The sequence below is a fragment of the Anomaloglossus baeobatrachus genome, chromosome 2, assembly GCF_048569485.1.
Source record: "Anomaloglossus baeobatrachus isolate aAnoBae1 chromosome 2, aAnoBae1.hap1, whole genome shotgun sequence".
In the NCBI taxonomy this organism is placed as follows: Eukaryota; Metazoa; Chordata; class Amphibia; order Anura; family Aromobatidae; genus Anomaloglossus; species Anomaloglossus baeobatrachus.
In genome coordinates, this window is record NC_134354.1 from 98,917,857 (window position 1) to 98,945,068 (window position 27,212).

The window sequence follows — 27,212 nt, forward strand, 5'->3', positions numbered from 1 at the left end:
AGGGAGGAGCGAGAGGCACAGGGAGGAGCGAGAGGCACAGGGAGGAGCGAGAGGCACAGGGAGGAGCGAGAGGCACAGGGAGGAGCGAGAGGCACAGGGAGGAGCGAGAGGCACAGGGAGGAGCGAGAGGCACAGGGAGGAGCGAGAGGCACAGGGAGGAGCGAGAGGCAGAGCTCCTCCCATTTACAAAGAATTATCCGCACCAATTGCCATCTACTATCTATGTAATGGGAAAATATGTCTTCACTGAAACCTGACTTTACCTGTGAGTTGAGATTTTAGAGTGTAAAAAAACAGTCCAGGAGGAGAAAGAAGCAGATGTCTCCGATACGACATATTATAGTTACTTATGATCATGTGCACTAGTTGTATATGAAGTAAAAATTAAAATGACGGTTAACCTTTAAGAGTACAGCACATGACTGCTCAGGCCACTGATTGACAGCAGAAATTACAAGTTGGCTGCTTGTCAACAAAAGCAGAAGGATCACTGGAGGATCAGTCCCGTAACGCTGGTGAAAAGAGGTGACCATTGTTTGTTACTTCTGAGATTTCTACCATTTTCAGGTGTTTTTTATTTTTTTGAGAGCACCATTACATGTTGGTGATAAGTAGCATCTAGTGCACTGCTTCTTGTTGGAAAATTTATGGAAAAAAACAAAATAAAACAAAACAAAACAGGAATCATGCAGATACCAATGTATCAAAACATCCAGGCTACTGAGCATGTGCAACCTAAAGTACTGGACATATAGGTTAGATGTTCGGAGTGGAACTTAAGAACAGCAGGGGGCGCCCTAAGAATGTACTAGCACCATCACCCCCATACTGACAGGTTCTGAGTTTAATTTGCACAGAAATTAAAATTAAATTCAAGATAAAGACTGATATGCAAACTCTATTGGTCTTATGACATACAGTACAGCCCAAAAGTTTGGACACACCCTCTCATTCAAAGAGTTTTCTTTATTTTCATGACTCTGAAAAATGCAGATTCACATTGAAGGCATCAAAACTATGAATTAACACAAGTGGAATGAAATACTTCACACAAAATTGTGAAACAACTGAAAATATGTCTTATATTCTAGGTTCTTCAAAGTAGCCACCTTTTGCTTTGATTACTGCTTTGAACGCTCTTGGCATTCTCTTGAGAGGTAGTCACCGGAAATGGTTTTCACTTCACAGGTGTGCCTTGTCAGGTTTAATAAGTGGGATTTCTTGGCTTATAAATGGGGTTGGGACCATCAGTTGTGTTGTGCAGAAGTCTGGTGGATACACAGCTGATAGTCCTACTGAATAGACTGTTAGAATTTGTATTATGGCAAGAAAAAAGCCAAGTAAAGAAAAACGAGTGGCCATCATTACTTAAAGAAATTAAGGTCAGTCAGTACGAAAAATTGGGAAAACTTTGAAAGTGTCCCCAAGTGCAGTGGCCAAAACCATCAAATGCTACAAAGAAACTGTCTCACATGAGGACAGCCCCAGGAAAGGAAGACCAAGAGTCACCTCTGCTGCGGAGGATAGGTTTATCCGAGTCACCAGCCTCAGAAATCGCAGGTTAACAGCAGCTCAGATTAGAGACCAGGTCAATGCCACACAGAGTTTTAGCAGCAGACACATCTCTAGAACAACTGTTAAGAGGACACTTTGTGCAGCAGGCCTTCATGGTAAAATAACTGCTAGGAAACCACTGCTAAGGACAGGCAACAAGCAGAGGAGACTTGTTTGGGCTAAAGAACACAAGGAATGGACATTAGACCAGTGGAAATCTGTGCTTTGGTCTGATGAGTCCAAATTTGAGATCTTTGGATCCAACCACCGTGTCTGTGTGTGACGCAGAAAAGGTGAACAGATGGACTCTACATGCCTGGTTCCCACCGTAAAGCATGGAGGAGGAGGAGGTGTGATGGTGTGGGGGTGCTTTGCTGGTGACACTGTTAGGGATTTATTCAAGATTGAAGGCATACTGAACCAGCATGGCTACCACAGCATCTTGCAGCAACATGCTATTCCATCCGGTTTGTGTTTAGTTGGACCAGCATTTCTTTTTCAACAGGACAATGACCCCAAACGCACCTCCAGGCTGTGTAAGGGCTATTTGACTAAGGAGAGTGATGGGGTGCTGCATCAGATGACCTGGCCTCCACAGTCACCAGACCTGAACCCAATCGAGATGGTTTGGGGTGAGCTGGACCGCAGAGTGAAGGCAAAAGGGCCAAAAAGTGCTAAGCATCTCTGGGAACTCCTTCAAGACTGTTGGAAGACCATTTCCGGTGACTACCTCTTGAAGCTCTTCAACAGAATGCCAAGAGGGTGCAAAGCAGTAATCAAAGCAAAAGGTGGCTATTTTGAAGAACCTAGAATATAAGACATATTTTCAGGTGTTTCACAATTTTTTGTGAAATATTTATTTCATTCCACATGTGTTAATTCATAGTTTTGATGCCTTCAATGTGAATCTACAATTTTTAGAGTCATCAAAATAAAGAAAACTCTTTGAATGAGAAGGTGTGTCCAAACCTTTGTCTGTACTGCACACAAATGACGGCTGAGCAAAACAATACCAGCAGCACAGTAGGCCACACAAATAGTCCAGAATCCACCACTTGACCAAATCCCCCAACACAGGGAGCAGACATTTTAACGAAACAGTATAATTTCTGTATAGCGTGTACCTGGATCTGTCCCTTGCCCATGATCTTGTCCACTATCTCATGGTTGTCCTTGTTGAGCTTGCTTTTGTCATAGCACTTCTCATAGCACAAGATCCGCAGGTACTGAGACCCCTCCAGCTCTATTTCAAATTCCTGCCGGGAAAGAGCAGAACGCTGGTATCAAGGTGCAGAACACGGGAATTCCACCATGTAGGGCCCAGAATGTATGGACTCAATACTAGTGCAATGCAAGTTGGTGATAAAAAGCCATCTGCCCAGAAATCAGGTAATTTCATAAAACTGTATCATTTTGTTTTTGTTACGAAATGTGGACACACAACATAGAAATAAATATTAACCAGGTTTTTGGAGCCATGAATCTAAAATGTTTCCATTATGCAAGGATATGGGCGAAACGGAGACATTGGGGCAGATTCATCAAAATTGGCGAACACCACATAATGAATTTGGCTCTTCTTTTGAGTGCTTTGTGTCTGTGTGCAGCTCCAGAAATGCTACTCCGGTCAGAGACTAGAGAAGTATTTCTGGCATACAAAATACAGGCATTTTTGATGAATTTGACGAAAATAAAAAAAAAAAACCCCACGATGTTTTTGTACAATGCTCCAAACATTTTGCGACTTTACAAAGCTTTTAAACCAGTTTTCTGGCATAAAAGCGTCAATTAATCGGCTGAAATAGGTTTTTCTCTTTAACCAAACTTATAAAATTGTTCAAGTTATTAAGTAAAATAAAAAAAAAAAATAAAATATAGAAACCTGTGGCTAGTGATGTAACTGATTTCCCATAAAAAAAATCGTACTGAAATCTATGGTGCTGTAAGGCTATACGCACACGTTGAGTGGGTGCGGACATTTCTGCATCTATTGGCAGAATAAACGTAGCACATTATTTTCTGCACCAAATCTGCAAGGAAAAAAAACTGAACATGTCCACTACTCTTCAGGTTTCTTATTGACTTTGCTGGCATAAGGATTGGCTTGCAGTGTTGTGATAAAACTAACAAAAAACACAAAAAAAACCCGCAATAAAATCGTACTGTGTGCACACAGCCTTAATGCAAAGATTTCAGCACTTTAATCTGGGAAGAAAAAAAAGGAAAACAAAGAAACAGAATAATGTAGAAAAAAAAGCAAGTAAAATACCCGTTTCCCTGAAAATAAGAAGTACCCCGAAAAGAAGTCCTAGTAGGATGTTGGGGGCTTTATTTGAGTAAGCTTAAAAATACAAGTTCTACTCCAAAAATAAGCCCTAGTTGCAATTCCCTAAGGAAGTGTCCAATCAAAAAACATTTGAAAAAATACAGCAGGACTCCTAAAGCAAAGAAATCAGACACTCCTAAAAGAAATCAGACACCCACAAAAGAAAGCAGAAACACCACTCCCCCTCCCAAAAAATAATACCACCCACCAGAACCCAATTACAAAGTGGCAATGGTTGATAGGCTCTCACATAAGAGATCTGCGTCAGTGTCAGGTCCCTCAGCATTCCAGCTGCATTGCACTGCAGCTCTAACGATACCAGTAATACTTCACCAGGGGGTGCTAATCGCTGTACAACACAGGGGACCTGACAGTGACCGTGATTTGTATGTGAGAGCCCATTCACTTGCAAGCTCTAATTGTTTGGGGTCTGATAAGTGCGATTTTCTTGGGGGCTGTCTGCTATCCTTTGGGGGTAAACTGAGCAGTACATAGAGAGTAATAAAATTAAGCAGGTAATTTAAACCTTTGCAAATATGTTATGTACCCACCACTATAGGACTGATTCTGCACCACGAAAATAGCACATCAGATAAGAAAATGTGGATCTGAACCAATAATAAGATTAACACAAAAATGTTGATGTTCCAGAATGTGAGGACATGGTTAGATTTGAATAAGTGTTGCTTTTTTGTTCAAGAACAAATGCGGATTGTTTTTTCATGGGAAAATATATGACATCTCCTGAAAATTAGCCCTAGGGCATCTTTGGGAGCAAAAAATAATATAAGAGCCCGTTTTATTGTCATGGAATAACGGGTAGATGTCCTATTAGGGCAGATTGGGCTGGAGTCCTGTATGGGACAAACCCTTTAATTATACCATTTTACATTCCCTTTATGACATGGACACTTGTATATGGACTGTAAGGATATGATAATAAGATTATCGGCCAGTAAGAAGCACAACGTCTGGGAAACGTTCCTCACCTCGTTCCACTCAGGTTCTGTAGTGTCCCGGAAAACTCTGGTTTTAGCTTTGCTGACAAAATAGCCAAACGAGTCCACTTCTAGTGTGCAGTATAGGTCTGCCAAGACAAGACAGGGAGATTCAACACAATTCAGGCATGAGAATTAAATCATCCACATTTCAACTAAAAAGCCTAAAACATGTGCCAGTGCCTGCAAAAATGCCACAGTGGATTCCCACATCTCTGTGACATGATACCGTACGTTACTGGTCTCAGCTGCTTGGGGGCATTCAGAAGCCCAGAAAAAAACATTAAAGAGGGACTGTCTTCCTATATTTAAGAAAAATGCTGGTATTTTCCAATAAATAACAATTACGAAGAATATTTTCTTCCAACTTAGGGTTGTACTGTTGTTCTGTTATCCATACTGGAATGTATAAATGAATTGACACCGTAGTCTTACCGTACTATTCCTCTTGCCAAAGAGGTGTGTCCCTAACAGTCAGTGACTGGACAGGGTCAGGATCTGTAAGAAACCCCCCGGCTTGTAACATCCATTTGTTAAAGCGCACCAATCACCAGGATTTTCCTATGTAACCTAAAGCCAGTGCTATACTGGCACTATCAGGATGATCCTATACATACCTGTAGTTGTCAGCTAGGATGTATGGGTTTTGAAAAGCACACCAGTAAAGTTTGTAAAATGTACAGCTTTTTGCTGGAGTGGGCTTTGATAGTGAATCCCGCCCCCTGCCTGTTGTTTCTCCCTTTATCTTTTATTTATGCTAATTCCATTATAAAAGCGTTTTACTAATGGTTGTGACTAAAAGGACCTTGCTGATGTCATACCCATGTGACCAGAAGGGGCAGGGCCTCAGCTAACAGAAAAATAATGTTGCTTCCTGGTATCAGCTATGTTGGCTGAGGCTCCGCCCCTTCTGGTTACTTGGGAATGACATCAACAAGGTCTTTCCAGCCACTAAGATTTAGCCATAGCCATTAGTAAAAGGTTATGGCTAAATTCCAGCGGGCAGAAGGACCTGTGGGCGTGACCAGCTTGGTTAGTGAGCGTGACTGCTTGTTTGGTGGGCGTGGCGACACTTCCTCCAGTCCACCATACTGATGCAGGGGGGGCTTCGCCCCGCCCCCCACCTGCACCACCCCATTTGGGGGTCTTACCCCCAGACTCCTGATTTTATTATAATCAACTCTATGCCCACGTGGACTTAAAAGAATAGTGTATCTTCCTGGTATCCGCTATTTCGGTGGAGGCCCCGCCTCTTCTGGTCACATGGGCGTGACATTAGCAGAGGTCCCTCTGGCAACTGGGATTTAGATGTTATCATGAGTAAAACGCTTATATCATAGAATTAGCATAAATAACAGAGCGAGGAGGGACAGGCAGGGGGGCGAGAATCACTATGAAAACCCACTCTACATATTAGCTATTTGGTAGCTGCTAACAATCAAAAAACTGTTCATTTTACAAACTTTACTTGCTTGTGTTTCAAAAACTATACATCCAATCTGACAACTAAAGGTATGTATAGAATCAGCCTCATAGTGCCAGTATAGCACTGCCTTTAGTTTATATAGGAAAATCCTGGTGATTGGTGCGATTTAACTTATGCCCACATTTGTAGAAGGAGTAACAGAGGAACAGCATAATACAGAGTTCTAAGAAAGGATGATCCAGAATTGTTAATATCCTGGGGAAAATAACTACTAATTAAAACAGCAGACTGTTCCTCTCGTCAGTGATTCCGACATAATCCTATGTTACTCATAAAATAATAAGTCACCATTTCATGGAGTTCTGCATTGTACTGTTCCTCCTGGAAATCTGTGAATAAACTGACAAGTGGGTATTACCACTTCCCTCGACAATGTGGGTCCATAACATCAATGTCTTGGTCTGACATTATCAATAGAGACCCAACTAATTGACAAGAAAAATGGTAACACCCAGGTGACAATGTATTCATATATTTCCAGGAAGAACAACAGAGTAATGGCACAATGCAGCCTTCTAAGCAATTTACTTTTTTGAAGAATGAAAGAATTTATCAAGTGACAGGTTTTATATTATCAGGCAAGTGAGGTGGACTGGATCGTTACTAAATAATTTATTTCAAGATTTTTAAAAAACCTCCAATCGGACATAGTGACGACGTGATAGATGAAATTATGCAAATCTGAGTGATGTTGAATTACAACTTAGAATTTCCAGATTTTTTTTTTTTTTTTTAACATTGTGAAGTTCTCCCCAAACCTGATGGACAAGGTAATCGATGAACAGAATGATCCCCCAGTTAAACTGGTAAAGATAAAATGGCGCTGAACGTGACATGTGTTTTCAGGGAAATGTCAGGTCAGATGGTCTTTGAATATCGAGATCATATTGCAGCCTTGTATTCCACATCAAAGCTTCCTGCCATACGTGGCCCGGTGGTGCATTCAGGGCAACCAAACTGACTGAGATTGGGGCCTTCTACTGAACTCCGGCATGTGATTCATCACTGAAGACCTGATAAATAGTAAGTGTGACCCTGTCACACTCGCAGGATCCACTCAGCCTGTACATGAAAGGAGCCCGAGCTTAACATGTCAGCCCCACTTAGCTGCTTTAGATCAAAAGCTATTTTACAACATGGGAGTTCAGGGCAATGGTTAATCTATCAGGACTAGAGATGAGAGAGCACTACCATGCTCGGTGGGGTCCGTACTCGTAACAGGTAGTGATGAGCATACACTACTATGCTCGGGTGCTTGGTACTCATACCAAATAGTGATGAGCGGGCACTACCATGCTCGGCACTGGCTATAGTGATGAGCGGGAATTACCATGCTCGAGGGCTCAGTACTCTGAACGAATAGTGAAGAGCAAGCGCTACTTTGCATAGTGAAGGGCGAGCACTACCATGCTCGAGTGCTCGGTACTGGTAATCAATAGTGATGAGGGAGCACTACCATGCTCGGGTGCTCGGTACTGGTAAAGAATAGTGATGAGCGAGCACTACCATGCTCGAGTGCTCGGTACTGGTAATCAATAGTGATGAGGGAGCACTACCATGCTCGGGTGCTCGGTACTGGTAAAGAATAGTGATGAGCGAGCACTGCCATGCTCGGGTGCTCGGTACTGGTAAAGAATAGTGATGAGCGAGCACTGCCATGCTCGGGTGCTCGGTACTGGTAAAGAATAGTGATGAGCGAGCACTACCATGCTCGAGTGCTCGGTACTGGTAACTAATAGTGATGAGGGAGCACTACCATGCTCGGGTGCTCGGTACTGGTAAAGAATAGTGATGAGTGAGCACTACGATGCTCAGGGGCTCGGTACTGGTAACGAATAGTGATGAGTGAGCACTACGATGCTCAGGGGCTCGGTACTGGTAACGAATAGTGATGAGTGAGCACTACGATGCTCAGGGGCTCGGTATTCGTAACAAAATACTGATGAGCGAACACTATCTTGCTCGGTACTTGTAACTAATAGTGATGAGCGAGCACTACCAAGCTGGAGTGCTCGGTCCTGGTTACAAATAGTGATGAGTGAGCACTACCATGCTCGGCTGCTTGGTACTCATTATGAGAAGTTGTACGCTCGGATGGGTGCGATTCATTTCCCGAGAACGATGGAAGTAAATTTGGAAAAATGCTTGAGTCCCTCGGTGACTTCCATATACTCGGTAAATGAGTCGCACCCATCCAAGTGTCCAACTGCTCGTTACAAGTACAGAGCACCCGAGCATGATAGTGCTCGCTCATCACTAATCAGAACGTATAGAGATACCCTAAATAAGTGGTAGAAAAACATGCCACAATTAACTATGTTACATTATGACAGGCCGAGCTGTCTTTATAAAGATCACCTCTTGCATGACAGATTTAGCCAAACAATGGCATATTAAAGCAAATCTGTCACCAACTTTTTGCTACCTCATCTGGGAGCAGCCTGATGTAGGAACAGAAACCCTGATTCCAGTGATGTGTCACTTAGTTTACTAGGTGCAGCAGTTGTTACACAGAGTTCTTACACTTCAGATTAGCCGTTATCTAAATACATTATCTGTTAGTTGCTAATAAGTGTTGGAGGTGGGGTTGGACAAGGAAGCAGGTTGGCACCTAGTCCAGCAGTGCAAATCTCCTGCTGATAAAACACTCCTGATACTGAAACAACGCCACACAGTCTAATAAGTGACACATCACTGAAATCAGTGTCTCAGCCCCTACCTCAACTTACCCTCAGATTATATAGCAAAAACCTGTTGACAGATTCCCTTTAACCCCTATAATAGTGCATTTACAGAGGCCGATAAAGGACAATAATGGCTGCTGGTCTGCTATAGAAAAGCCGATCAGTGGTCATTTAGTGTCCTGTGTATAAAAGGCCAATCTAACATTGATGGGGAAAATACAATCGCTAATACTTTAGTTCTGTCCCCATACAGTATCATGTTCTCGGTAGCACATGTGCTGTTTATATAAAATAATGTGCTGCCGAACACAATGATTTTTATACAGGCACATGAGCTTTATGCTCATTAGTTGAGTGGCTGCCAGCCTATTTAAACAGGACGATAACCTTGAACCGAGCGCTTATTGAATGAATGGACATTCGCTGATTATTGGCTAGTCATAATGCTTTCTTTTTTTTTTTTATGCACTGCTTCATTAAAGGCTCCATAGATAATAGTGTAGACCCATGTATTGATGCTTATGGTAAAATTAAGAGTTGCTATCATCTTCCAGATCACTTGCTATTGAGCAGACATGACCGCTTGCTCATCTATCTTTAAAACTTCCAAAATACAGAGCTGCATGTGTATAACCACTTCACCCTGACGTGGGGGACCCCCATAATTGAAACAGGTGAAGACCCCAGCAGTAAGACCCACATCTATTAGATAATTATGGCTTATCCTGTGTAGAAGAAAACATACTCCACATCAATTTGGATCTTCTAATATAACTTCTATCAGTTAAAGCCATAGCAAAAATCGCTGAACTCTTCCCACATATTAAGCGGCCAAAGGGTTAAGCATGTTCCTAAAAATAAGCACAATGCAAAAAAAGGTGAAAGTACCTAAAAGAAATAACATAATTCATTGTGCTCAGCAAAACCTCCCTCTACATCATGTTCACAGGCAGCAGTAATTAATACAAAGCCGCTAATGACTTGGGAGGCCGCCTCCACAGCACATTAAGAAGCATGTAACCTGCCTTTCTGATAATCCATGCGATCCCAGGGAAGCAGGCGGACTGCGGAGCACCCGGAGAAACCACACAATACCCAAAAAAGAATATTCCTCTACAGGAGGCCATCATATTCTTCCATCAGTACCACACAGCTGCACATGTAAGTGCTTGGATCTGCTGCCATGTGGCTGCCGGATGTGGTCGATGGAGGGAATCTTATTAATGGTGATACACTATCAATGTTGCTTGTTGATTAAGAACGAGTAACTCCTGAAACAGATGCAAAGGATCGACTTTTTCGTATCCTTTTTATTGTTAAGACTCAGGCTGCTTTCACACATCCGGCTTGAGCTCTGCGGCTCAATCCGGCTGTGGAAGCTATGCAACGGATGCGGCGAAAACACCGCATCCTTTGCATAAGTTTTTCCTTTGCGGCCCGTCCGGTTTTTGCCGCTTGCGGCATGCTACTGAGCATGCGCCGTGGCAAAAACCGCATGCGGCGGCCGGATGCGGTTATTGCCGCATCGCGCCGCATCCGGCCGCCATAGGCATGCATTGAAAAATGCGCCGCATCGGCCGAATGCGGCGCGATGCGGTTTTTTTTTGCCGCACGAAAAAACGTGCCAGGCAACGTTCCATCCGGCCGCCGCATCGGCTAAATCTGCCGCATCGGATGGAACGCAAGGCCATGCGGCACAATGCAGCACTAATTAAAGTCTATGCAGGAAAATCGCAACCGGCAGCAAAAAAAAACGGTTGCGATTTTCCTGCAAAGTGCCGGAGTGTGCCGCATTGCAGAAACCGGAGGTGTGAAAGCAGCCTAAGGGGTACTTTGCACACTACGTGGGGTCAAATTGAAAGTGACGCACTTCCGGCATCGCAGGCGACATCGCAGTGTGTAAAGCCTAGATGATACGATTAACGAGCACAAAAGCGTTGTAATCGTATCATCGGTGCAGCGTCGGCGTAATCCATAATTACGCTGACGCGACGGTCTGATGTTGTTCCTCGCTCCTGCGGCAGCACACATCGCTGTGTGTGAAGTCGCAGGAGCGAGGAACATCTCCTACCGGCGTCACCGCGGCTTCCGTAGGATATGCGGAAGGGAGAAGGTGGGCGGGATGTTTACATCCCGCTCATCTCCGCTCCTATCGGCCGCCTGCCGTGTGACGTCGCAGTGACGCCGTACGACCCGCCCCCTTAATAAGGAGGCGGGTCGCCGGCCAGAGCGACGTCCCAGGACAGGTGAGTCCATGTGAAGCTGCTGTAGCGATAATGTTCGCTACGGCAGCTATCACAAGGATATCGCGCTCGGCATCGCAGCATCGGCTTGCGATGTCGCAGCGTGCAAAGTACCCCTAAGTCCATATTGCTTTTCTGTATTCAGCCAAATATATTCATCAAGAAAAGTCCTAGGGAGTCACTTTAACATTCCCATGGGTTCCTACTCACCAGTACATGAGGTTAGTCTGCATCCACATACCACTAGACGGTATGGGAAAGAGCAACAGAGGGTCACAGCCCCCCCAAAAAGAAACAACCCATATAAAGAGAGCTATACATGTTATTGCAATGGGTTCCTATGGTGGGCAGATGCTGCAGCACCCATGACTGTGGCCCCTGTGCAGGAGTGGGCTCTCTCCCCTATATATGAGTAGTCGGCACAACACACTTTATTCACTATAAAGATATCTCGTAATTTGTCACCAGGTTTTTGCTCCCCCATCTGAGAGCAGCAGAATGTAGGAACAGAGACCCTGATTCCAGCGATGTGTCACTTACTGAGCTGTTTGCTGTCATTTTGATAAAATCAATGTTATCTCTGCTGCAGATCTAGCAGTTATATAGAGATCATGAATATGCTGGACTACCTGGCAGCACGCCAAGTAGTCCTCTAATGATAATCAACTGACTCATTGATTTTATCAAACCTACACTAAGCAGCCCAGTAAGTTACACATCACTGGAATCAGGATCTCTGCCCCTACATTATGCTGCTCTCAGATTAGGTGGCAAAAACCTGGTGACAGATTCCTTTTAACAGCTACCCAGGGTGTTATTACATAGAAGCTGACATAGTTTTTTGAATGCGAGTAATGTAATATTTTATGTAGCTGACCAGTGGGCCCCTGGGTCAATGTTACTGGTGGGTAATTGACAACCTAGTCTGACCTGGGGCTTATACTTTGTGAGTGTATACACCTGAGAGTGATACAGACAATATGTGAACTTAGTCTGAGACAGAAAAGTGTTGCCTGCATTTTTTATTGTTTGTGTCCTCTTAAGATTGCGAAGGTTAGGGCTCATTCACACCAGGGAATATTCTCTTATGCAAAAAAATATTCATTCTTATTAGTGTTTTGTACCTGAGCTTCATCGGTGTTTGATTAATGTGTCAATCCTTATTGTTTTTATCGTATGCAAAAAAAAAAAAAGCAGGTTGATCAGCAAAACCCCACGGACATGAGAAGAGCCCCATAGACTATAATGTGTACATGTTACATCATTGAGAATCGGACGTCTGACCGTGCCAATAGGTTGTATGTATATTTGTGCTGGATCCCATCCAAGGGCAGCATGTTAGGACAACCACCATGATGGACTAATAGGTGTCCAGCAAGGCCGGGTTCGGTCACGGTTGTTACTTTCTGGTCCTATGATGGAACGAGGCACTAACAGCGCAGATGTAAAGGAGCCTTAGGAGGCACGATCCCATTAATAATACATATCCCATGCTTCTTACAAATACTGACGAAACGTTGATTTACTAGAAAACATACTGCACATGAGCTCAACTTTTACACAGGACCAATAAAAACAGATGAGCTCACGTCTCTGGACGCCGTACTTACTGGCAGAGTGGTCGAAGCCTTTGGCAGAATGAACAATCACATGCAGAAAACCGTACAGCCCAGAAGACTCATCATCTAGAAGAAACACAAACGGAAAAGCTCAGTATGTATTCAGAGACGTAACGGCACATGGAAGTGTCCTCCGCCAGTAACTACTATAAGACGTGGTGCGGGACACAGACGGTCACGGGAAACAGACAGCTACCGGGGTTTGTGCTGATGACTGTTAATATACTTTGCTATCTTGTTGCACATTTTAAGGAATAGATCAAATGCCACTAACGCCATTAACAACTTGTAGCACAGGGATCCTAACTAGTGATGAGTGGGCACTATCATGCTCAGGTGGCTCAGTACTCGTAAGGAATAGTGATGAGTGGGCACTACCATGCTCAGGGGCTCGGTATTCGTAAGGAATAGTGATGAGTGGGCACTACCATGCTCAGGGGCTCGGTACTCGTAAGGAATAGTGATGAGCGGGCAACTACCATGCTCGAGTGCTCAGTACTTGTAACGAATAGTGATGAGCGGGCACTACCATGCTCAGGTGCTCGAAACGAGCAGGTCAGATGCCTGGACAGGCTCAACTCAAGTATAATGGAAGTCAAGGGTGAACTTGATCATTTTCCAGAAAGAGCTCCTGTAAAAATGCTCAAGTTCCCCCTTGACTTCCATCATACTCGATAAGCCAGTTGAGCCGGTCCAAGTGTCCAACCTGCTCATTTCGGGTATCAAGCACCCGCTTATAACTCACCCTAACCTCTCTCTTATGCGCTGTTGCATACCCTGATGTGCTAACAATGTCCACTGTTATAGCAGATCGTTAGCATTGGTTTCATAATGCAAGAAAACTCTATATGCAACAGAAAATTGTTGGCTGGTATTAAAACATGGGACATTGCAGTCATTGATGCTGCTAATACGAATACTTAACCCCTTACTAATGGAGCCAGTGTTGACCAGGCCAAATTTTAGGAACCGGACAGGTGTCACTTTACATTGTAATAACTCTGGAACGCATCAAGTATCCGAGTGATTCCGAGACAATTGTTTGGTGACATTTTGTACTTAATGTTAGTTGTAAATTTAGGCCTTGTTCACACATTGCCTTTTTACCCGCTTTTTTTTGCGTTTTTTGCTGCAGAAATTTCTTGAGAAAATGGTTGTAACCTTTCTGCAGACATTCCCCAGCAAAACCTATGGGGAAAAAAAATAGCTGTGCGCACACTGTTTTTTTCTCAAGAACATTCTTTCTGCAGAATTTCTTGAGAAAAACAATGAGCATGTCACTTCTTTTCTGCAGGTACCTGCGTTTTTTGTCATAGATAAATGGTAAAAAAAAACCGCAGGGACCAACCTGCGGAAAAATGGCACCAAAAACGCATCAAAAACACACAAAACCGCGGTAAAAATGCATGCGGTTTTCAGTGCATTATTGGTGCGTTTTTGACCACAAGTTCGCTGATCTTTCAGACTCCTTATTCTAGTGTGAACAGAGCCTTAGGGGTACTTTGCACGTTGCGACATCGCTACTGCGATCTCGTCGGGGTCAAATCGAAAGTGACGCACATCCGGCGCCGGTAACGACGTCGCAACGTGTAAAGCCTAGAAGCACCGATAAACGATAGTCAAATTGTCGAAAATCGGTGATCTGTGTAGTGTCAGTCATTTCCATAATTTCGCTGCAGCGACAGGTACGATGTTGTTCCTCGTTCCTGCAGCAGCACACATCGCTGTGTATGAAGCCGCAGGAGCGAGGAACATCTCCTACCTGCGTCCCGCCTGCAATGAGGAAGGAAGGAGGTGGGCGGGATGTTTTCGTCCCGCTCATCTCCGCCCCTCCACTTCTGTTGGCCGCCTGCCATGTGACGTCGCTGTGACACCGCACGACCCACACTCTTAGGAAGGAGGCGGTTTGCCGGCCAGAGCGACGTCGTAGGGCAGGTAAGTGCGTGTGAAGCTGCCGTAGCGATAAAGTTCGCTACGGCAGCTATCGCATCTGCGACGGGGGCGGGGACTATCGCGCTCGGCATCGCTACAATTGGCTAGCGATGTCGCAGCGTGCAAAGTACCCCTTAGGCTGAGGCCACACGGGGATTACTACGAGTGGTCGCATGACACTCGGCTCCCGCTCGCAGCACAGAGGGAGCCAGGAGTCATGCGAGTGTCATGTGACTGTGGTTCGATCAGACCACAGTTGCAGAGGGAGGGGCCGGCTGATGCGAGAATCGCACTGCTCTCGTGTTACACCAGTGTAATGTGAGTGCAGTGCGATGTTTCTCTCACCCCACAGACTTGAATGGGTGCAAATGAAACAAGATTGCATTCCACCCAGAGCATGCTGCGACTGTTTTCTCGGTCCAATTAGGGCTGAGAAAACAATCGCTCATGGGAGCGGGCCCATAAAGTAACATTGGTCCAGGTGGAATGCGATTTTTTATCACATTCCATTCGCTCCGTATTACTTGCCGAGTGCGCTGACCCTAAGACTGGTTTGTTCCTATAGCAACCACTCACAGCTCCTATTAATCACCTGTAGCTCCCACCTCCATTCACTTTAATGGAGGCAGTTTTTTGGAGAGTAACTGTAAAGTGCGGGGTTAAATTTTTTCGGTCAAAACATAGTCTATGACATTCCCTGAGTCACATGGGATGTCTGTGCAAAATTCTGTGATTGTAAATACGACGGTGCAGATTCCTTTAGCGGACATACATGCATACATACACACACACACATATATACACTCAGCTTTATATATTAGATTTTGTGGGATATACACTGATGAGCAAAGGGTAACAATGTTTTGAACTTGTGACTTTAGGCTATGTGCGCACACTGCGCTTTTTTGACGCTGCGCTTTTACCGCGTTTTGCTGCGTTTTTGATCTCCGCGTTTTTCTGCGTGTTTCCAATGCATTGCACGGGGGGAAAACACAGAAAAACGCAGGAAAGAATTGACATGTCCATTTTTTTAAGCTAAAAAACGCAGCTTAAAAAAAAAGTTGTGTGCGGACAGCAAAAATGAAAACTCAGACTTTGCTGGGGAAGCAAAATCATGCAGTTTTGAGCCAAAAAACCCACCCGAAAAAAGCTCAAAAATGCACTTTGCGCACATAGCCTTAAGGCCCAGTCACACACAACGACTTACCAGCGATCCCGAAAACGATGCGACCTGATAGGGATCGCAGGTAAGTCGCTGGGAGGTCGCAGGTGAGATGTCACACAGTCAGATCTTACCAGCGACTCAGTAACGATACAGGTCGCAGTAGCGACCTCTATAACGATCTCAGCAGTCACTGGGACCCTGTCACACAGTGTCAAACATAGCAGGACATCGCCTTTGAAGAAAATGGCCTGGACCATTCTGCAACGACCGGCGACCTCACAGCAGGGGCCTGATCGCTGGTAGGTGTCACACATAACGAGATCGCTAATGGGATCGCTACTGCGTCATCGTTATGTGTGACGGTACCTTTAGGCTCCATATCTCTCCATCCATTACCGCTTTGAGCGTGAGACTACCATCAGTTTAGACAATCATCTTAGCTATCTTATATATAAATTTGACTTGCATCTATTTAGCAACTACCATATTTGGCTTAAAGGGATTGTCTCAACCCCATTACAAACAGAGATTACATAGGACAGGACATAACTATTGCCTTTTTCCGTTGGACAATGTGGGAAGGCTGATTTCCTGTAAATCTATGATGAATAAATGAGAATAACCTTCTCGTAAATCCTGCTAGTTTTTGTTAGTGATTAGATTTTACTTCCATTTACATATGGAAATAAACTAATTAAACTATAACAAGACTTCTGAGAATTTACACTATGTGACTGATTACAAAATCTCATCTATTTCAGTTATAATCAGATGACAGGTAATGATTGTCTGTTTCCTAGATCTATGCTAGATTACGAAGTAATTCTAAAAGAAAAGAAGGAAAATATCAAAATATAACGTGCAGTGCCACCCAGTGGTGAAGAGGTTGTACTACCGGCCAGAAGCAGCGGCTTACCGTCTTTATTGCTGATTATAGGCATGTTGTGAACTGTTCTCAGCTTGATGCAGGATCCGGTGAGCACCTGGAGCTCCAAAGAACTGAGTGCAAAGGCTTGGAGATCTACAGTGCAAGAAAATTAACCACTTAGGGTGTGTTCATACGTTCAATGTTTCTTGTGCAATATTTCAGTGGCAAAATAAGCATGTGTTACATTCAGATTTGTGCATCACAAAGTTCTGTAAGTATTACAACTTCATGTATAATAACGTCATCATTTCGGAAGCAGATTTGTAAAATCTTATCTTATTTCTAAAGATCTTTTAATCGCCGCAAAAGGTGGACCTACACCATATTAAACTAACTTTTGTTGATGTTTCCAGGTGTTTCCATTATTTTGTCCAACCCCTGTATATAATGGCATATGGATGGGACATTCAGCTGTTCCAATAACACGGTGCTATTCTAGAACTAGGCCCACCCAGACCACTTCACTGACTGTTGTGCACTTCGGGCCCAGTTATTGAATCAGATGCAAGTCCCAATGTTAGGACTAACGTCTACACATCATGTGGGACCCTACAGAGAGATAAATGTACAAGATGGGAATACCGCTTTCAGGTGTAGTTAAACTTTGCAGATAGTTTAATGTCCATACCAGTCATGTCAGGTTAATGAAAGGTTTTTAAATTTTTTCCCTTCACAAAGATCTAAAGAATTGCTGTGCAAACATATAGTCATAGGTTTGGATCCTCAGTCATTATTTCTTTCCACCTCCTAAATAAAAAACATGGATACTTCAAAAGATCCCCCCAAATAACACTATAAAACCTTAAAAGGGAGCCTCTCACCTGGTTCATGTTGCCCAAACAATGGGCGGCAAAAATAAGTGCCTGGCAACATAGGTCAGGTGTGCTCCAGCGTTTCAGAGAAAATATACCTTAAGGCCATGTTCACACATTCAATATTTGGTCAATTTTTTTTACCTCAGTATTTGTAAGCCCAAATCAGGAGTGGATGAGAAATACAGCAGTGGTGCCCGTGTTTCTATTATATGTTTCCTGTGACTGTTCCACTCCTGGAACTGTAAAAAAAATCTCACCAAATAATCAACGTCTGAATGTGTTCTAAAGATCTGGAACAATCCTCAAAAAGTGAGTGGACAAACAGAACCACAGAAATGCTACTAAACTCCAAGTGTCCATTAGACAAGAATGAGTCGTCAGCATTTGGCCCAGAAGCCGATATACAACACCAATACCACAACTAGTATGGAAACCTTGCTACAGAATCCAATATAAACACCAATAACCAATAGCATGACCAATTTCATTATTCTTTGTTATAATTAGCCTTGGTTATTGTATCCGGGATATTTACTATTCCAATATCGGATATGTAGGTTTGTTACCTTACTATCATAGTGTTGTGTCCCCCATATCAATTCAATTCCATCCGTCACCTGGGTTGGTCCATTCGGTTTTATGTATTTTAATTATTAATAAAGATGTATTGATTAATTTTCATGAATTTGGTCCTGCTATTGGCTATTGGGATTTATACCAGAAGCCGATATATTAAAAATCAGGGTCATCACCGCGAATATTGGGTCTTTGTATAAACTGGATGTATTTGTCAATGAAGGTAAAAAGAAACTTTTGAAATAATTATTATATATATATATATATATATATATACATACACAGTCATATGAAAAAGTTTGGGCACCCCTATTAATGTTAACCTTTTTTCAGCTATTTCAGTTTCATATATCTAATAACTGATGGACTGAGTAATATTTCTGGATTGAAATGAGGTTTATTGTACTAACAGAAAATGTGCAATCCTCAGTTAAACAAAATGACCGGTGCAAAAGTATGGGCACCCTTATCAATTTCTTGATTTGAACACTCCTAACTACTTTTTACTGACTTACTAAAGCACTAAATTGGTTTTGTAACCTCATTGAGCTTTGAACTTCATAGGCAGGTGTATCCAATCATGAGAAAAGGTATTTAAGGTGGCCACTTGCAAGTTGTTCTCCTATTTGAATCTCCTATGAAGAGTGGCATCATGGGCTCCTCAAAACAACTCTCAAATTATCTGAAAACAAAGATTATTCAACATAGTGGTTCAGGGGAAGGATACAAAAAGCTGTCTCAGAGATTTAAACTGTCAGTTTCCACTGTGAGGAACATAGTAAGGAAATGGAAGAACACAGGTACAGTTCTTGTTAAGCCCAGAAGTGGCAGGCCAAGAAAAATATCAGAAAGGCAGAGAAGAATGGTGAGAACAGTCAAGGACAATCCACAGACCACCTCCAAAGACCTGCAGCATCATCTTGTTGCAGATGGTGTCAATGTGCATCGGTCAACAATACAGCGCGCGTTACACAAGGAGAAGCTGTATGGGAGAGTGATGCGAAAGAAGCAGTTTCTGCAAGCACACCATAAACAGAGTCGCCTGAGGTATGCAAAAGCACATTTGGACAAGCCAGTTACATTTGGAAGAAGGTCCTGTGGACTGATGAAACAAAGATTGAGTTGTTTGGTCATACAAATAGGCGTTATGCATGGAGGCAAAAAAACACGACATTCCAAGAAAAGCACTTGCTACCCACAGTAAAATTTGGTGGAGGTTCCATCATGCTTTGGGGCTGTGTGGCCAATGCCGGCACCGGGAATCTTGTTAAAGTTGAGGGTCGCATGGATTCAACTCAGTATCAGCAGATTCTTGACAATAATGTGCAAGAATCAGTGACGAAGTTGAAGTTATGCAGGGGATGGATATTTCAGCAAGACAATGATCCAAAACACCGCTCCAAATCTACTCAGGCATTCATGCAGAGGAACAATTACAATGTTCTGGAATGGCCATCCCAGTCCCCAGACCTGAATATCATTGCAAATCTGTGGGATGATTTGAAGAGTGCTGTCCATGCTCGGCGACCATCAAACTTAACTGAACTGGAATTGTTTTTTAAACAGGAATGGTTAAATATACCTTCATCCAGGATCCAGGAACTCATTAAAAGCTACAGGAAGCGACTAGAGGCTGTGATTTTTGCAAAAGGAAGATCTACAAAATATTAATGTCACTTTTATGTTGAGGTGCCCATACTTTTGCACTGGTCAAATTTTGTTTAAATGCGGATTGCACATGTTCTGTTAGTACAATAAACCTCATTTTAGTCCAGAAATATTACTCAGTCCATCAGTTATTAGATATATGAAACTGAAATAGCTGTTGCAAAAACCCAAATTGTTCGAAAGAAAAAAGGTTAACATTAATAGGGGTGCCCAAACTTTTCCATATATATTATATATATATATATATATATATACATATATATATACATATATATATACATATATATATATACACATATATATATATACGCACACATATACATACATACATACATACACACACGCACACAGTGTCTTGAGAAAAAGTTCATACCCAGTGAACTTTTCCCCATTTTATCCACAGATGTAAATGTGGGGTATAGTGCGTTTTTACCTTTTTTCTGCAGCTTCTGAATGGCTTCCCTCCACTCCGACCTCTCATAGTCTGATGATAACAGGAATAGGTAGCCCTGCAGAGAGGAAGGGGACTGCATTATCTTACTACAGAGTAACACGGACAGAATAAATCATATACAATACGGCACCAGATACAGAAGTGGAGGAAAACTCTTGGAGATTTCTTTACCAAAACTGCACAGCAATTCTCTTGCATATAGTTTTTCATTGTAAGGTGCGGCTAAACACACGCCCAAATCACATGCTTGCCCAAGATGGCCAATGGCTGCACGATTTATTGTATAAATTGCGTTGCCTTTGGCTACCATGAACAGGCAGCGTACATTCAGCCTCACAGTCTGGTCTTACCCTGAACCTTATAATTAAAGGGAATCTGTCACCAGTTTTGTGGCCTATAAGCTGCGGCCACCACCACTGAGCTCTTATATACAGTGGTGGTGGCCGCAGCTAATTTACTACAATACCTTGATCTGCCCTGAGCAGGGCAGACCAAAGTGCGCCTGCGCAGGACCTCAATTCCGGCGAGTGTGTATGACGTAGGACGCGTCATGCACGCCGGCTTCAGAAGAAAGAAGACCAAGATGGCCAAAAGAGGAGGCGCCGGTCCCGGAGAACGGCGACACCATTCTGACTGTTGTGCACCAGAGCGACCTTCTAAATAAGTATTATAAAGTGTTTTTTATGTTGTACACAGCGGCCTGGGCTCTTATATACAGCATGTTAGAATGCTGTATATATGAGCCCACTGGTGGAGGCTGCAGCTTATAGGGCAAAAAACTGGTGACAGGTTCCCTTTAACAAGCTATAAAAAAGTAAAAAATCCATACATGACACTCCATAAAATGTCATCAAGTAATGAATATAAAGTGTGAGGCTAATATGTAATCGCCATCCCCAATCATGTGCGGATATGTAATGTGCATTTATATTGTAAAAAAGACATAAGCTGGAGTTATTACATTTTTAGATGATATCACTATAAATCTGTTCATAATTTTGTGTGACATTTTCTTTATACTTTTCAAAGTATTAATTCATTTTTACTTTATTTTTCACTCCCAATTTGAACCAGTTTCATCACTTGCACTATATCCTGCAATTCTACAGTAGTGTAATATTTAATGATACTAATGATCTTCTGGGGGACCAAAAAGGCAACAATGGGTGTTAGACAGGCACCCACAACTGAACCGCTGAAATGTCATTGTCCGTGATCGACAGCAGCATCTAAATGGTTAACCAGCTTGCTCCGGTTGCTGCTGTTAGAGGTATGAGAGTCTGCCATGAATGGAGCGGGCTCCGCTTCTGAGCCTGCTCCCCACATGCACAACCTAAAGCTGACATACATGTACTTCAGGGTGTGTGATGGAGTTAATACACTTAAAGCAAATCTGTCACCATTGCCAAGGAGTCCTCTAATGATAATCTCCTGCTGATTAATCAGTGATTTTATCAAAATTACAGTAAGCAGCCCAGTAAGTGACACATCACTGGAATTAGGGTCTCTTTTCCTACATTATGCTGCTCTCCGATTGGGTGGCAAAAACCTGGTGACAGATTTCCTTTAAGGGGATATTCTCAAGTTTTACCTTTATACACTACCCACGGGATAGAGGATAGCTATCCAATCGCTGAGTGTCCGTGCAGTGTCTTCCAGCGATCTCTAGAATTGGCGTTCTAAAGATCCCCTATGTGAATGGAGTTGTGGTCGATCGTGCACACTGCAACTCCATTCATTCTTAAAGGGAATCTGTCACCAGGTTTTTGCTCGCCCATCTGAGAAGAGCATAATGTAGAGACAGAGACCCTGATTCCAGCGATGTGTCACTTACTGAGCTGTTTACTGTCATTTTGATAAAATCAATGTTTTTTTCTGCTGCACATCTAGCAGTTATACAGCGCTCACGAATATGCTGGACTACCTGGCAGCATGGTAAGTAGTCCTGTAATGATAATCTACTGCTGATTAAACAGTGATTTTAGCAAAACTACACTAAGCAGCCCAGTAAGTGACATCGCTGGAATCAGGATCTCTGCCCCTACGTTATGCTGCTCTAAGAATAGGTGGCAAAAACCTGGTGACAGATTCCCTTTAATGGTCCTACACACAACCGGATTCTGTACATTGTGCAAAACCCAGCTGTGATATAAATGTAGCAGTAATGCAGCAGCGCTGAAGTGTCACCCATCATTAGAACACATTGGTATAGTGAATTTAGGAGCTAATGTAAGAATTAATCTAAATTTGCTTTCTAGACCGCAGTTCCTCTTATTACTTGTAGAGACATCTCTTTGGCTATTTTCGGGAAACGTGCCGCCAGCTGAACCTCTCAATACAACAACATGGGGTCTGGATCAAAAACAAACTCTTTGAACATTTGGCTTTAAAGCGATGTGTCCTTGTAATTTGGACTCAAAGGCAAGGAGTGGGTTTAAAGCCAAATCAGTGGAAGTTGTGTGTGGAGCTCACATGGCTCCCACGCATTTGTTCCCCCGGCATCCTGACTCACTCCGTACATCAGACACTGCAGATTTCCCCTCCTGGCATCGTCCTCTCCATATCGAAAATGTTCAAAGTATGCAAATAACCACTGCTGCCTTCCACAATTCCCGAGTGGGAAAACCAAAGCGGATTCCTATTAGTATCTCTCATACAATACGGGCTTCATCCAGCATCTCAGCGGGCGACACGGCTGCCGGCTCGGGGCAACCACCGCTGCGGCTTACCTTGCCATTCTTGTTGTGGATTCGGAAGGGAATAGTAGGGGAGAAGAGAAGGAGCCAGGATTCATACTCAAACATCTTCTTCTTCAGCCTTTCTATTGCACGACTCGACCCCTTATTGGACTTCTGCAGATGCACGTGAGGACAGCAGTGAGACAATGAGAAAACACCAGGACAACAAAGACCAGCAATTCTATGTCACTGATGGTCACAAGCAAAGTAACTAAATAAAAAGAATCGAAATTTTACCCATAATTTCAATCTAATAACAACAATATCCAAAACCTCAACTTTATGTAATAAAGTTGTATTAAAGGGAATCTGTCACCAGGTTTTTGCTCCCCCACCTGAGAGCAGCATAATGTAGAGACAGTGACCCCGATTCCAGCGATGTGTCACTTACTGAGCTGTTTGCTGTCATTTTGATAAAAATCAATGTATTCTCTGCTGTAAATCTAGCAGTTATACAGAGCTCATGAATATGCTGAACTACCTGGCAGCACGCTAAGTAGTCCTGTAATGATAATCTGCTGCTGATTAATCAGGGATTTTATCAAAACAACTTTAAGCAGCCCAGTAACGGGTGCTTCACACACACAGCGAGATCGCTACTGAGTCACGATTTTTGTGACGCACCAGTGACCTCATTAGCGATCTCGCTGTGTGTGACACTGAGCAGCGATCTGGCCCCTGCTGTGAGATCGCTGCTCGTTACACACAGCCCTGGTTCGTTTTTTTATTGTTGCTCTCCCGCTGTGATGCACAGATCGCTGTGTGTGACAGCGAGAGAGCGACGAAATGAAGCGAGCAGAGAGCAGGAGCCGGCATCTGGCAGCTGCTGTAAGCTGTAACCAGGGTAAACATCGGGTAACCAAGGTGGTTACCCGATATTTACCTTCGTTACCAGCCTCCGCCGCTCTCACCCTGCCAGTGCCAGCTCCCTGCTCTCTGCACATGTAGCTGCAGTACACATCGGGTTAATTAACCCGATGTGTACTGTAGCTAGGAGAGCAGGGAGCCAGCGCTAAGCAGTGTGCGCGGCTCCCTGCTCTCTGCACATGTAGCGACGTTATGATCGCTGCTGCGTCGCTGTGTTTGACAGCTAAGCAGCGATCATAACAGCGACATACAAGGTTGCTGTTGCATCACAGAAAATGGTGACGTAACAGCGACGTCGTTGTCGCTGTCGCTATGTGTGAACCCAGCTTAAGTGACACACCGCTGGAATCAGGGGTCTGTCTCTACATTATGCTGCTCTCAGATTAGGTGGCATAAACCTGATGACAGATTCCTTGTAAATGGTTTGTACCCAATACATAAGTTATTTCCTATTGATGATATAGCAGAAAACATATTAATAGCTGGGCGTCCGAGTACTAATGCAGTGTTGGTGCTCATGATCCACCTCTGCTCCGCTCAGACAGGGATCTGCAGAGTTCATTCTGGGGATCAGTGGAGGCCCAGTGATCAGACCCCAAAGTAATTACTAAGTGTTCATCTATATCAAGGCTTCTCAAACAGTGAGGAAATGCCCTCAAGTCTTTGGTGAGGCAGTTTTCATAAAAGTGATCACATGCGGGACATAACGGAGCTGACATTCTGCGCTTATTTTAATGTTTTACTGTGTATTCGAGAGATATTTTCAATTTCCACTACAAATGGTGAGACCCAGATCAGTTGGAGGGTGGCCCCTTCACAGTCCCTGATTTGCAGAGTCAAGACTGTACAAATCACCAGACTGATAGTGCAGTTTTCAATTTAACTATAAATCTCTAGGAGGAATAACAGAGGAACAGTACAGAAACATGCCCTATGATATTATGAAAGCATCTACTAAAAATAGACTTGAATGTTCTGATACTTAAAGGGAATCTGTCACCAGGTTTTTGCTACCTAATCTGAGAGCAGCATAACGTAGGGGCAGAGACGTTGAGTCAAGCGATGTGTCACTTACTGGGCTGCTTAGTGTAGTTTTGACGTACTGCTGATTAAACAGTGATTTTATCATTAGATGACTACATGGCGTGCTGCCAGGTAGTCCAGCATACTCATGAGCTCTGTATAACTGCTAGATGTACAGCAGAGAAAACAGTGATTTTATCAAAATAACAGCAAACAGCTCAGTAAGTGACACATCGCTGGAATCAGGGTCTCTGTCTCTACATTATGCCACTTTCAGATGGGGGAGTGGTGACCAATTCCCTTTAAGTTTATAGGACATTAGCCAGTCTGCTCGCAAGCTTTCCTAAAATACTATTTTACACTTTTCTCCCGTGATCGCTTCAGATCCATAGTAATTTGGCTTTCGCCCCGGTAAACCCCTACACATACACATATTATATATATATATATATACACACACGTATGTATGTACAGACACACACACATATATATATATACACATATATACCGTATATATACCATATATATATACACATATATACCATACATACATATATACCATACATACATACATATATACCATACATACATATATATATACCATGCATACATATATATATATATATATATATACCATACATACATATATACACCATACATACATATATATATACCATACATACATATATATATACCATACATACACATATATATACCATACATACACATATTATATATATATATATTGGTCCAAAAGTAGGTGGACAGTATGTGTATTAGGGTTATCAAACATGGTGTAAAGTGAAACTGACTCAGCCGCCCTTAACAACCAATCAGATTCCACTTTTCATTCTTCACAGACTCTTTGGAGAATGAAAGGTGGAATCTGATTGGTTGCTAAGGGCAACTGAGTCAGTTTCACTTTACACCATGTTTGATAACCCTATAACACATACTGTCCACCTACTTTTGGACCACTATATATATATATATATATATATATATATATATATATATATATATATATATATATATATATATATATATATATATATATATATATAAAGGTGAGAATATGGAAGAGCTTTAACTGTTCCACTGACCTTTTCTTTTTGGATCTCACTTTTAAGGACGGATATCTTTGCCTTCATCTCCTCTATCTCATGGTCGGGTGCGGCGTGTAGCTGCGGGATGGGCTCCGACTCCTCCACGGAGGGGAACACCAGATCGGCCAGGGGGATGTACCACTTACAATCATACTGCTGGTGCTTCCTGTAAAAAAAAAACAAAAAAAAACAGCTTAACGCAGCTGAAAAGGTTTTCTTGCAGTGACGAAGCCCAAATAGCTTTAAAAAAAAAAAAAAAGAGCAAAAAGAAAAACCACTGTATGTGAGGCTGCGCTGATGGCGATCGGACAGAACTGTTAGTCACCATGTGGCAGACACTGCAGGTCAGCGCTGACAACCCTGCTGAAGACAGATTAAAGTACTGTAACGCGCAGGCGCGAGGAAATTACAGACCGCCCGCGCATGCGCACTACAATACTTTGAGCTGCAGAGGAGGGCAGATCAAAGTGCACCTGCGCATGACCTCAATGTCGGCTTGTGTGGATGACGTAGGATGTGTCATGCACATGGGCCTCAGAAGGACAGCGATCGCTATAGAAAGGAGGCGCCAGACTGGAGAGCAGAGACATCCATCGGACGAGACCGCCCCATAGGGGAGTATTATAAAAGTGTTTTTTTACATTCTACAGAGCGGTGTGGGCTCTTCTATACAGTATTCTAGAATGCAGTATACAAGGGCTCACTAGTGGTGGCTGCAGCTTATAGGGGCCAAATCTGGTGACAGGTCCCTTTAATTATCACATTTTAGCAGATTTCCCGTGCCACTAAAAACTGGGCACAAAACACACATTATAGAGAACAAAGCGCATATATATTGGTAACTGCAGGATATGCATTATAACTGGTGTCACACCTTCTTGGCAGATTGTTTTTGGCTCTTACACGGCACATGGTTGGCACAAATAGATACAGTTTTTCAAGGCACATGAATAAGCATTAAAAAAAATTGCAGTAAGAAGCAGAAAAATGTGTTGGTCTTTATAAGAGCGCTGTAAAGAACAAGGAGGTA

The 27,212-nt window shown here is 43.0% G+C and overlaps 1 protein-coding gene across 7 annotated transcripts in view; it reads right to left on the reverse strand.

The window, feature by feature from the left end:
- ABR (ABR activator of RhoGEF and GTPase) overlaps window positions 1–27,212 on the reverse strand; it is a 551,973-nt gene that overhangs the window by 87,496 nt on the left and 437,265 nt on the right. For all 7 annotated transcript variants that reach the window (XM_075335215.1, XM_075335218.1, XM_075335216.1 and 4 more), the window contains 7 exons: window positions 26,180–26,348; window positions 23,178–23,300; window positions 20,428–20,503; window positions 16,924–17,028; window positions 12,902–12,976; window positions 4,870–4,967; window positions 2,679–2,810 (listed from right to left, as the gene is read on the reverse strand). In XM_075335215.1, the coding sequence (XP_075191330.1) occupies window positions 2,679–2,810; window positions 4,870–4,967; window positions 12,902–12,976; window positions 16,924–17,028; window positions 20,428–20,503; window positions 23,178–23,300; window positions 26,180–26,348 (778 nt within the window). The remainder of the gene's footprint in view (window positions 1–2,678; window positions 2,811–4,869; window positions 4,968–12,901; window positions 12,977–16,923; window positions 17,029–20,427; window positions 20,504–23,177; window positions 23,301–26,179; window positions 26,349–27,212) is intronic.